Raw genomic sequence first — 12439 nt, 5'->3', positions numbered from 1 at the left:
GACTCCGTGCTTGTGATGGCACGCGAGTTAAGCAAAGGTTGGCTGAGAGGGGGGAGGGGGGGTCCTGATCGATTATCTTAGACACCCCCCTCTCCTCCTCACCCTCCTTTTCTCACCCTCCTGCTCTCCCTCTCCCTCCACCGCTTATCTGCTGGACAAAAGACACCAAATCGCCTATTTCCATCTCAATGAGTTAAGCCCCAACGAGAGGCAGACCAGCCTCAGACCCCAAAATACCCGGCGATCACTAGAGCAAATGGGAGCACAATGCGGGAGAAAAGAAAGAAAAGGAGGAGAGGGAGGGGGAGGAGGGGGGATCCTCTAAAGATATATTTATATACCTTAAAGAAAATGCTAATATGTTCTGTGAAGAATAGAGGGGATTTTGGAGACTCTCTCTAATTCTGCTATTGTTGAACTCGCGTGCAGACGGGCGAGATCGACACGGTGGTCACGTGAGAGAATTATTTTTTTTAGGTGTGTGTGTCCTTCAAATGACAGCTTTGCTTTAAGGGGGGGTGCAAAAGCCCGTCAAACATCGCAAGGGAAGGAAAAAGTCTGTCTAGTGCACGCGCACACGCACGTGCAAGGGAGTTTAATCCGCGAGGCGAGACTCAACATATAGTGTAATTCGCTTTTGATTGCTGTGTCTCTGAGTGTGTGTGAGAGAATGCAGAGTCCTGTGTGCTCTAAACATAAAGAAAACAGAATAAACAGGACGGTTCTCACAGAGAGCTCTGTGTCTGCAGCTGCCACACAAAGAGCTGACAGAGACATCCTCTGGATCAGCTGACACAAATTCATCACCATCTTTAGATTATCGCTGATACTATTGCTGCTGCTTTGTAACTTAAATAATTTACTAATGCTTTATAACAGACATACTCAACTTTTGGAAAAATCTGGTCCAGAATTAGGGTGCTGGGTGGCCGCCTAACCATTTTCTTAAATTCTTTTTGTACTTTTAGTATACATAAAGTGCCAGATTGCATAAAACAGCATCAAAATAGAGCGTTAATTTAAAGAAAAAAATGGAGGATCCCCCACACCCCCCGACAGAGGAAGCCCCTAATGTCCTAAAATCCTAGAAATGTCCAAAAGTCTTAGAAATATTCTAATTTTTCTAAAAATGTCCTGAAATGCCTGAAAATGTGCAAAAATCCCAAATAAAAATTCCCCGTAATCTTAGAAAAGCCCTAAAATCCTAGAACTGTCCAAAAATCCTAGAAATATCCTAAAATCATTGAAACATGCTACAATCATAGAAATGTCCTGAAACCCTAAAAATGCCAGACACGCCCTAAAACCCTAGAAACATCTTAAAATCTGAAAAATGTCATGTAATCTCAGAAACATTCAAAAACCTTTGAAAAGCTCTAAAATCCTAAAAATGTCCTGAAATCCTGTAGAGCCGTCTCACCACACTGAAGTTAGTTTTATGTTGGATATTCGACAGACATTCAGTCCAGACACATCAATATAATTTCACCTGATGTCAAAAGCAGGAGGACAGTAAACTCGTCTCCCAGCTCTTACATTTGGAAGTACGAGGTACAAAGAATAGACCCACATGTGCGTCTGCATGACCAGAGCGGTCTGCGGCGGTTCAATGCAGAACGTATGTCTGATGGAGACAGTGATAAACCAGCAGCTCCTGTTCTGTGAGTTAAAATGACCGTTTTGTCAGTGGAGTCTGGTGACTTTGAAGAGAGCAAAGATGGGGAACTGCAACATGTTTTCATCCCAAGTCGTCAAATGTTGCTGCTTTGCTGCTTATTATCCTTCTGCATCTGCTGTTTACATGCTGAGATGCCGCTACAGTGATGTCAACAAATGCACATGGTGGTATGACGCTGCACGCGGTTGTGTTTAGGCAACAAAGGCAGATGGCAACCAACACCGGGGCGTCAACAAACGCACACGCTAGCACGGATTAGGCAAAAGAGGCACATGATGCCGTGCAGGAGAATATCATGCAGATGCATCAGGCTCCATCCGTCTGCGTTCTCATCTGATGCCACCTGTGCGTTCGTCACGCTGCCGCGGCAGGTCCGGCCCTCCGCCAACGTATATAATAACACCACAGATGGTTCTGTCCGGCTGCATTCTCAGAGACGACATCTAGCGGTGGACGTGAAAGATGGCCTTTGGCTTCAGATCTCACTCCAAAAGCACATTTAGGTAAAGCGTTGAAAATACTCCCAATATAGAACACACTTAAACTATTACAGTTTTGTTTGGTTTTTTTTGATTGGGACTTTTTTAGGTGGCTAAAATTTGTTTTAGTACTGCCCCCATCCACAGTAGCACGTTGCTTAGCTTCTGCTGCTTCTCCAAACAGGAGGCTCGCAGACTGACATTTGCTTAAGATTGACTATAGATAAATATCTCATACAACGCTTATGTCACTGTTACTGCAAAGAAGCGCTGAATGTAAATGTAGGAGAAAAAATGACCCTCCCTGCCTCTAATGGGTCACAATAACAGATCTATAACTATATCAATAACTACATCCATGTGTAATTTTGTATGTATGCTTTTTTTGGGGGGGGGGGTCTTATTTTTTAATATTTTCTGTTTTATTTTTATTTTCTTCCCCTTTTTTTTTTTTTTTTTACAATTTTGAGTTTTGGGTGGTGTTTTTTTAATAATAATAGTCCTGACATTTTTAAAAGTTTTTTAAAAATATTATTTTTTAAATTTGTTTCATGCCTTTACCGTTTTTTTTTTCCTTTTTTTTCTTTTCTTTTTTTTTTTTTTTTTTTACAATTTTGACTTTTGGGGTTGTTTAGTTTTAGTTTTTTGTTGGTTTGTTTTTTCCTGCATTTTGCACCTTTAATACTGTAAGTGCTTTTTCCCCCTGAATATCCCATTAATTAATCACAGACTGATGTCTCCTTATCTTCAAGGACAGCCCTGACTGTGTCTAACTATGCAAGCTGCCTGACGAGATGTTGTCCATTCAGGTGTCTCCCGTTTGACTTTCTGTGGCAGATGGGTTCTTTATAGAACATGCCAACTGATATTAGCTTCCACTGCAAGTCAAGTGTTGCCCCTGAAAAGCTGTGTGTGTGTGTGTGTGTGTGTGTGTGTGTGTGTGTGTGTGTGTGTGTGTGTGTGTGTGTGTGTGTGTGTGTGTGTGTGTGTGTGTGTGTGTGTGTGGGGGTGAGTAAGGAAGAGAGGGAAAGACAGTCCAATGGGAAGAAAGAGAAATCTCTTTAAGAGCCGTGACGGGGCCCCGGCCGCTCCCTAAATGTATTTTAATAGGAGGGACCCCGATGTCCAGGGCAATTCTTCTCCCATCTCTCTGTAATGAAAGGTGGCCGGGGCCCGGGGCAGGTCTGGGGGAGGAAGGGGGGACGCGGTACAAAGGCTGCATGTGGCTTTGCCTCATTATGCTGCAGTTAGACGGAGGGCTGCGGGGGTTAGGGTCCCCACAGACCGGCTCAGGGGCCACAATACCGGCGTGGACGGCTGCAAAGGGAGACCCTGCCATGCCATTATCCCGCCGCTACTAACGAGGGCTTCATACGCCTTTGATCTAATCTCACTATTGAAATCCTGATAAATCCCCCCTGCGTTTACAGCCAAATCCCATTTGTAACGGGTTCGTAGAAGAGTGCGTGCGTGCGTGACCGCCTATGTGTGTGTGTGTGTGTGTGTGTGTGTGTGTGTGTGTGTGTGTGTGTGTGTGTGTGTGTGTGTGTGTGTAAGTGTGTGTCGACTTCACCTGCGCCTCTCTGTTCAGGCAGGCGAGGCCAAGGAGAGTCGCATGTTAAACCGGGGCCGTTACACCGGCTTTAATTAAAAAATCCCCCCCTCGCTCTCTCGCGCGCGCTCTCTCTCGTGCGCACACAAGACATCGCGTGAGCCAATCTGAGCTGAATTAGAATAAAAATCAATGTTTAAGTGGATATAGTCCTCCTCGAGCCTCAGATATGATCTGATAGGCAAACAATTACTGGATTACAACACACTGGGGGGATGAATAATAGAAGACAGAGCAAATTTATGGAATTTATTAATGAGAATAAAATGAGCAATAAAACGATGCTATTACCACCAGTTACACCACATTCGTTGAATCCCCGGCACAGCTATTATTCGGGATGTTAAGCTGTCTCAGCATTATGGACAGTGGTGGAATAAATGTGCATTTACTCAAGTACACATTCGAGGTACTTGTACTTTACTTGAGTATTTTCTTTTTATGTCACTTTATACTTTTACTACAATACATTCCAGAGGGAAATATTGTACTCTTTACTTCACTACATTTATCTGAACGCTGTAGTTACTTTACAGATCAGGATTTTTGCATTCAGAGCTTATAAATTTGATGTTTTGTTATAACTTACATTACCCGTTTTCAGTACAGCTGTAATGACGAGCTAATGAATTAATCAGTAAATTCACAGAAAATTGCCAAGTATTTTGATACTTTTTTTTGGGGGGGGGTACTTTTTTAAAAAAATAGTTGGGGTGCTTTTTATATAATTTTCTAATGTATTTATTTACTTTTTAATACGTAGAATTTTTTGAAAGTATTTTTAATATTTTTGAGGTTTTATTTTCTTTTTAAAAAAATTTCATTTTCTTATTTTTACATTTCTATTTTTTTTTGTTTGTTTTTTTTATATTATATTTTATTTTGTAGGGTGTTTATTTTTCCTGAATTTGGTACTTTTACTTTTAATACTTAAAGCACTTTTTCCTGAATATACTTACTTACATTTTCTTAAGTAGGCTTAAATATTAAATGCAGGACTTTAACTTGTAAAAGAGTACTTTTATAATGTGATAGTACTACTTTTACTTAAATAAAGGATCTAAAGACTTCTTTCACCACTGATCCTTGGTCCATCACAGGTGCATTACATTAAATCTTAACTGTCTGGGTGAGTGTATCGGGGCGCGCAGAGGTTACGCAGAAGGACAAATCATGTTCCTGCATGCGTAAAGTTATCCTCCTATCAGAGGTGGAGAGGTCACTGGGACACCTCCGCCTATTCCTCCACAGGACACGCGCGTTTTAGAGTAAATCTCTTCACACTGAACCCATATGTGGCATCCTGAGCAGACACTCCTATTCAAACGCTTTGTCCTCTAGCTCAGGGACACTGCGCATCTCTCCCGGTGCGCAGACTCATTTAACAGCCCGAGGAACATAAACAAGCATCGGAAACTATAGCTGTATTAAATCAAGCCGCGCGTTTAGCCCACATATTGGGTGCCAAGTTTCTCTGCACAGTCCAGGAATCTCTAAGCAGGGTTTAGAGGTCTTTCAGAAGTCCCCCTTTTTTTCCCCCTCTCAAAGCCCGGATTGGTCACAGTGCGGCTCATTTGCATGCCTCGCCGTATAAACCCTCCTGCAGACACTGCAGCCCTCTTGCGCTGAGAGAGCAGCACACCTCCAATAGAGAGAGAGGGAGAGTGAGAAAGAGAGGAGCGCATCCAGAGTGCGCATTGAAAGACATATGGAATATTTATTTCTGGCTTTTTTATGAGAAATAAACAACCAAGGAGAGTCGTGGGGAGCTCAAAGGAGTTTTGTTTTAACTTTAAATCGGACTCAGAGCGGACAGATTGAATTTCAGATTATTTTTGGAGTGAAGGTGTCAAGATGGGAGAAGCAGGGTGGAACGGGCTGATGGTGCTGCTGTGCGTCTCCCTGGCTGCTGTCACACACGGAAAGACGGTGAAATATCAGACATTTGAGGAGGACGCGCCGGGGACAGTGATTGGAAACTTGGCCAAGGACATCTCCTCCTCCGCCTCTGCTTCCTCGGGCGGCTCCAGGACCAATTTCAGGATGATGAAACAGTTCAACTCCTCTTTCATCCGTCTGAGGGAGAGCGACGGGCAGCTGAGCATCGGGGAGCGGATCGACAGGGAGCGCATCTGCAAACACACCCTGCACTGCCTCATCGCTTTCGACGTGGTCAGCTTCTCCAAAGAGCAGTTCAAACTCATCCATGTCGAGGTGGAGGTCAAGGACATCAACGACAACTCCCCCGAGTTCCCCCGGAAAGAGTCGAGTCTGGAGATCTCCGAGAACACAGCGGTGGGCACGCGGATCCCGCTGGACTTCGCCGTGGATGAGGATGTTGGGGTGAACTACATCCAGAGCTACCAGATCTCCGTCAACAGCCACTTTTCCATTGACGTGCTCAGCAGGGCCGACGGGGTTAAATATGCGGAGCTGGTGCTCATGAAGGAGCTGGACCGGGAGACGCAGGCGTCTTACGCGCTCGAGCTGGTCGCCATGGACGGCGGCAACCCGTCCCGCACCGGAACGACGCGCATCAACGTCAAGGTGAAAGACTACAACGACAACAGTCCGGTGTTTGACAGGAACAGCTTCTCCGTGGACCTGCCCGAGGACGCACCGGTGGGGTTTCTCCTGCTGGACCTGAACGCGGAGGACCCGGACGAGGGGCTGAACGGTGAGGTGGTGTACGGATTCGGTAACCAGGTGCCCTCGGAGATACGGCAACTCTTCAGAGTGGACAGAAAAACCGGGCGCCTCACCTTGGAGAGCCCAATCGACTTTGAAAGTAAGAACACGTACGAGTTTGACGTCCAGGCCACCGATCTGGGTCCGAACCCGAGCCCGGCAATCTGCAAGATCGTGGTGCAGGTGCAGGACGTTAACGACAACGCACCGGAGATCTCCATCACACCTATGACGTCCATAACGGCGGGGATCGCGTACATCACGGAGGCGGCGGCCAGAGAGAGTTTCGTGGCTCTGGTCAGCACCTCGGACCGGGACTCTGGCGCCAACGGGCAGGTGCACTGCACGCTCTACGGACACGACCACTTCAGACTGCAGCAGGCGTACGAGGACAGCTTCATGATTGTGAGCACGAGCCCGTTAGACCGGGAGAAAATCCCTGAGTATAACCTGACAGTGGTGGCGGAGGATCTGGGCTCCCCTCCCTTCAGGACCATCACTCAGTACACGATCAGACTCACGGATGAGAACGACAACGCTCCTGTGTTCAGCAAACCGGTGTACGAGGTGTCCGTGGTGGAGAACAACGCACCTGGCGCGTACATCACCACTGTGGTGGCGCGCGACATGGACATGGGGTCAAACGGGAAGGTCAGCTACAAACTGGCGGACACGTACTTCATGGGGTCCCCGATCTCCACCTTCGTGTCTCTGGACCCCGCCAGCGGCTCGCTTTACGCGCTCCGGAGCTTCAACTACGAAGTGGTGAAACAGCTGGAGCTGCGCATCACGGCCAGCGACGGCGGCTCCCCGCCTCTGTCCGGCAGCACCAACGTGTACGTGCGGATCGTGGACCAGAATGATAACGCGCCGGTGATCATTCAGCCGCCGCTCAATAACGGCTCCGCTGAAGTCCTGCTGCCCCGGGACTCACCGAGCGGCTACGTCATCACCCGGGTGGAGGCGCGGGATGCGGATGAAGGCGTGAACGCGGAGCTGTCCTACGGGCTGGCCACCGGGGAGCCCTCCGTGTTCTCCGTTAACAAAGCCACCGGGGAGATCTACCTGAACCAGGTGCTCAGCCACGACGTGGACGAGACTCTGAGCGTCACCGTGACGGTGAGTGACAACGGGAGGCCCGCGCTCACCTCCACCGCCACGCTCCACTTCCTGATCATCGCGGGCTCCCCGCCGAGCGACAGGACCGTGTACCAGTCCGGCAGCGGGGACGAGGTGCACGCGCAGTGGGACCTGTCCGTGGTGATTATCGTCGTCCTCGCAGGGAGCTGCACGCTCCTGCTGCTCGCCATCATCCTCATCGCCACCACCTGCAACCGGCGCAAGAGGGACAAGAGCGGAGAGGACAGCGACTCGTACGGGGAGAAGGGCACGCTGGAGCGGGGCAGGAGCCATGTGGGGGACAACCCGCTGCTGCCTCTGCACGGTGCCGCCGGGGCAGGCGCGGGCTTTGACGGGCACGCGTACGGCAGCCAGCCCGGGGTGTTCACCCCCGCTCACCCCGGGGGCAGCGACATGTGCTCGGCCTCAGAGGACGGCAGCGAGGTGCCCTGTGTGTATGACTCAGACAGCAACAGCAAGCCGCGAGGGAATAAACATGAGGTGAGCTGCACCTTAGTGCGCAGCACTGCAAAATCTAACAACTTTATTCTACCTAAAATCATCTGGTACACTGATGTCACTGAAAAATCAAAGTAAATATATGTAATATATATCTAATAACCTCAAGTCATTACTTTTATATCTAGTTGTTAAGTTTACTCAAAATGTATTTGTATGTACTTAATTTTGTGAAGCTGTTGCAACTCATAAACGACAGTGAAATCACCTTGATCTTTCTAAATGTCAGCAATTTCAGTAAAGCAAGTTAGTGTGACGTAACCTGAACATCACAAAGAGGATTTTGACAATTATGAATCTGGAGATCTGCAAGCACAGTAAACCCAGTTTGCTGAAGTTGCAAAAACTTAAAAAGACTGATTAATTTAAACCTGCCAATTCTAAGTTGCAGCAATGTCGCAAAATCAAGTAAATATAACTTATATATACAAGTTGAATTTATAATCATTATTTATTTTTTCTTCTTTTAATTTTCAGGTAATTTATTGTATTTTTTTCAATTTTGTTATATATTTTTGTATTTTTAAATGTTATTTTAGTTTAATTTTCAGGTCATTTTTTTGTATTTTTTTAAATTTTATTTTTGCAATTTTTTTGGTAATTTCTCAAGCCAGTTTGCTCAGGTTAGAAGGGGTTAATAAAACCTGTCATTTTTAAGTTGTAACAACTTCAAAAAAAAGTAAGTGCATGCAACTTAATTTTAAGTCAACTTAACAATCAGATATAATGCAATCATAAACGAATACTTATATTTACCCACATTTTTAAGCTAAACCGTTTCTTAGTTGTGTTTTTTTAAAGTGAAATCTACTTGTCAGATTTTACAGTGAAGAGGGGCGGGGGGGGGAGTTACAGTGAGTAATCTGCAGTGAGTTCATCCAGCAGACTCTAACCTCTCGTTTCCTCTCTTGTCTCTCCTCCTGCAGGGTTACTCCACTCTGCCCGGGTACGGGAACGGCAAAGAGGCGGTGAGACCCATCACCATCTGGAAGGGGAACTCCTACACCACCATCTCAGCCCGGGACCCGGCCTTCAGCGGCAAAGACAGCGGCAAGGGGGACAGCGACTTCAATGACAGCGACAGTGATGTCAGCGGGGACACCGGCATGAAGAAAGATGGAGCGGTGGTTCCTCCCATGGGGGGCCAAAATGGTAAGAATAAGGCACATCTGAGCTCAATAACACCTAAAAATCTGACAAGTTGATTTAACTTAAAAAAACTGGACAGATTGCCTTGAAAAATGTAAGAAATCTAACTCTAAGTTTTGATTTATGTTTACTTTATATCTAATTAAGTTTACTTTACAACTTACTTTTTTAAGTTGCTGCAACTTCAAAAATAACGAGTTTAATCAACCTTTGAAAACCTGAGCAGACTGGCTTGATTTCTTTCAAAAACATGGAAAAAGATGAAATTACCCAAAAAATAAGCAAAACATTTTTTTTTTTAAAGTACAAGAAAATTACCCCCAAATTAGACAAAAATAAACAAATAAGTAAATGACCAAAAAAAAAGTTGAAAAATAACAGTAATTCTGTAAAATATTTGTAAATATTAGGGCTGTTAAACGATTCATTTTTAAAATTGCGATTAATCGGAAAATTTCAATAGTTAATCGCAATTAATCGCGTTTTTTATCACATGTATTCAATTAAATTATTTGGCATTTCAAAACAGTTTTGAAGTCCATATTAACAAGCCAAAGCAAATCTTACCAGATTGAGGTCAGAGGTCAGAGGTCAAAGGACTCCTATTAAACAGCGATGCTATTTTTCCAGAGAAAAAAATTAGCCTAACTTTGGAGCGTTATACTGAGAAGCTAGCATGACACGGTCAGATTTCTTAGATCGTCTTTCTCGTGATACCAGCATCGTCACTCCAGCTATAAAACTCAGACCGATACAGAAGACGGGAAAATCAACCGGCAGTTAACGGGATTTTTTAAAAAAAACACATTATGTACTTAATCGCATCACGATTATCGCATTAATGTTAACGATCCTAGTAAAGATATAATTATGATAATTCTAAATTTAGTTTTTGTACATTTTTTCCTAACCTTTTTTTATAAACAAATCTCAAATTTTTCTCAAAATTTTGCAAATTTGTCTTTTTTCCCCATGTTTTCAGAAGAAAGGAGACAAAATTTGCTTTGAAGGTTTGAATACTTGTGAAGGTTTCTGAACGCAGCACAAGAAAAGTGACATCAACCCAGATTTCAAATCAATATTTCCATGTTTTTTCCAAGTTTGCTGTGTTATAGATCTGCATTCTGCTGCTAGTCAGTCATATATGTGTATAAACAAAACAGAAGTCGCAGATCTCCGAACTTCATTTTTGGTAAAATCCTCTTTGTGATGATCAGTCAGACTAACTTGGTTTTCTGAAGTTGATAACATTTAAAAAGTTTGATTTAATTAAATATGTCATTTTTAAGTTGCAACAACTTCACAAACTCAAGTACATATAACTAAATTTCAAGTTTATTGCGCTATTGATTACAAAGTAAACACAAATTAAGATTTTAGTTACATTTACTTTACTCTCCAATGCAATCGGTTTCCAAGATTATTTTAAGTAGGATCAAGTTTCTTAGATTTAGTGTCCCGCTCTGGATCAGGGTCTAACTTTCTCCCTCTCTCCACAGCTCTGTGGGCGTGCACCAGTGAATGTAAAGTCCTGGGTCACTCAGATCGCTGCTGGAGCCCCTCAGCAGTCAGAGCCAACGCTGCGCCCTCTCCAGCACCCACCCTGTCCTCCTTCAGCAGCCTCTCCAAGACCGCCTCCCTGCCCCGGGACCCCCACCGCAGGGACAACTACTACCAGGCCCACATCCCCAAAACCGTAGGTCTGCAGAGCGTGTACGAGAAGGTGCTGCACAGAGAGTACGACTACGTCCTGGTCACCCCACCCAGGCCTGTGAGGGTGCAGGAGATCAGCGATATAACCATCCCCGTGTACACGCCCACCCCGACACACTGCCCCAACAACGACGCCTAAAACTCCCAAACACGTGTATAGTGTATCCAAATTTAATTTATGATTCTTTGACAATGAGAATACTGTAACTTCTTTTCCGTTGCTGTGGAGAGTGTGCATATATAAGTTTATATCCAAATATTTGTGTGTTTTATCGTAAGAGCCACATTCGATGGCCGGTCAATCACTTTGAGACGTTTTGTTGGACATGAAGTGTACCATATGCAAGTTTTGTACATACAGAGATTATATTTTTTATAAAAGTAATAATTAAGCAAAGATGTGTACATATGAATTGTAATTATTCGTCTTTACGCACGCTGACTATTTAAAAATGGCCCCAGAAACTGTGCAGTTGGAGGGCCGCTGACTCACGATGTATCAAGTTGATAACGATGTATGAAATTATTTGAATGCAATAAGTAATTGTACAGATTTTTTTTTAAACATCACGATATTCTGAAAGCAAAATAAACTTTGAAATACTGTTCTGAACATGCGAGTGACGCCTTTGTTATAAAACATTAAGATCTGTCCAGTTAAGGTGAGCTGCACTGTAAAATCTGACAAGTCAGTTTTACTTAAAAAAAATCTAGAAAAGTAACTGCTTTGAAAAGTGTAAATGTTGGTAAATATAACTATTAGTCCTTATGTATGTTTACTTTATATCTAATTCAGTTAAGTTTACTTAAAATGTAGTAATTTTTTAAGTTGTTGCAACTTCAAAAATGAGTTCAATTAACCCCTTTAAACCTGGCCAAACTGGCTTGGTTTCTTTCAAACACATGGGGAAAGGGGAAATTAGGGGAAATTTAATAAGAAATAACCCCCCAAAAAATTGCAAAACAAAATTTGTAAAAAAAAAGAAAAAAGGAAATCACGTAAACATTTTTAAAAAAGAAAGAAAAAAAGTTATATTAAAAAAGTACAAATAAATTATCTGAAAATTATTTTAAAAAACAGACAAAAACAACATCAAACAAACAAGTTATTTTTATATATTTAAGTTATATTTACTTGATATTGTGAAGTTGTTGCAACTTAAAAACATCATGTTTAAGTAACCCTTTCAAACCTGCGCAAAATGGCTTGGTTTCTTTCAAAAACAAGGGGAAAAGGCAAGGAGAAATTTGAGAAGAAATGACCCAAAAATTTGCTAAAAAAAAAAAAAAAAAAAATGGTTATATCTATATATTTAAGTTATATATACTCAAGTTTTTTGAAGTTGTTGCAACTGAAAAATGAAAACTTTAATCACACCAATCTTCCTAAGTGTTTGCAACTTGATTAAACCAAGTTCCTAACTCCATCATTGGCAAAATCCTTTCTGTGATGATCAAGTTAAGTCAGGCTTACTTGGTTTA

The 12439-nt window shown here is 43.4% G+C and overlaps 1 protein-coding gene across 1 annotated transcript; it reads left to right on the top strand.

Annotated features, from left to right (window-relative positions):
* The first annotated feature begins 5304 nt into the window (after positions 1 to 5304).
* Positions 5305 to 11570, top strand: LOC121951185 (protocadherin-8-like). The gene is made up of 3 exons (XM_042497424.2): positions 5305 to 8077; positions 9022 to 9247; positions 10744 to 11570. Exons 1-3 carry the CDS (start codon positions 5624 to 5626, stop codon positions 11094 to 11096), a joined length of 3033 nt encoding a protein of 1010 aa, XP_042353358.2. The 5' UTR covers positions 5305 to 5623; the 3' UTR covers positions 11097 to 11570.
* Positions 11571 to 12439: the final 869 nt, after the last annotated feature.

This window comes from Plectropomus leopardus, chromosome 12, assembly GCF_026936395.1.
Source record: "Plectropomus leopardus strain MGB_pleo_1.0 chromosome 12, ASM2693639v1, whole genome shotgun sequence".
In the NCBI taxonomy this organism is placed as follows: Eukaryota; Metazoa; Chordata; class Actinopteri; order Perciformes; family Serranidae; genus Plectropomus; species Plectropomus leopardus.
The sequence above is the reverse complement of the archived record's forward strand: the minus strand, read 5'-3'. Positions and strand labels throughout refer to the sequence as shown.

Excerpts from the sequence above, each read along its gene's own strand:
- LOC121951185 (XM_042497424.2), top strand. The coding sequence starts at position 5,624 with ATGGGAGAAGCAGGGTGGAACGGGCTGATGGTGCTGCTGTGCGTCTCC. Across the intron at positions 8,078-9,021 it reads CGCGAGGGAATAAACATGAG|GGTTACTCCACTCTGCCCGG; the intron begins GTGAGCTGCACC and ends CTCCTCCTGCAG. Across the intron at positions 9,248-10,743 it reads TCCCATGGGGGGCCAAAATG|CTCTGTGGGCGTGCACCAGT; the intron begins GTAAGAATAAGG and ends CTCTCTCCACAG.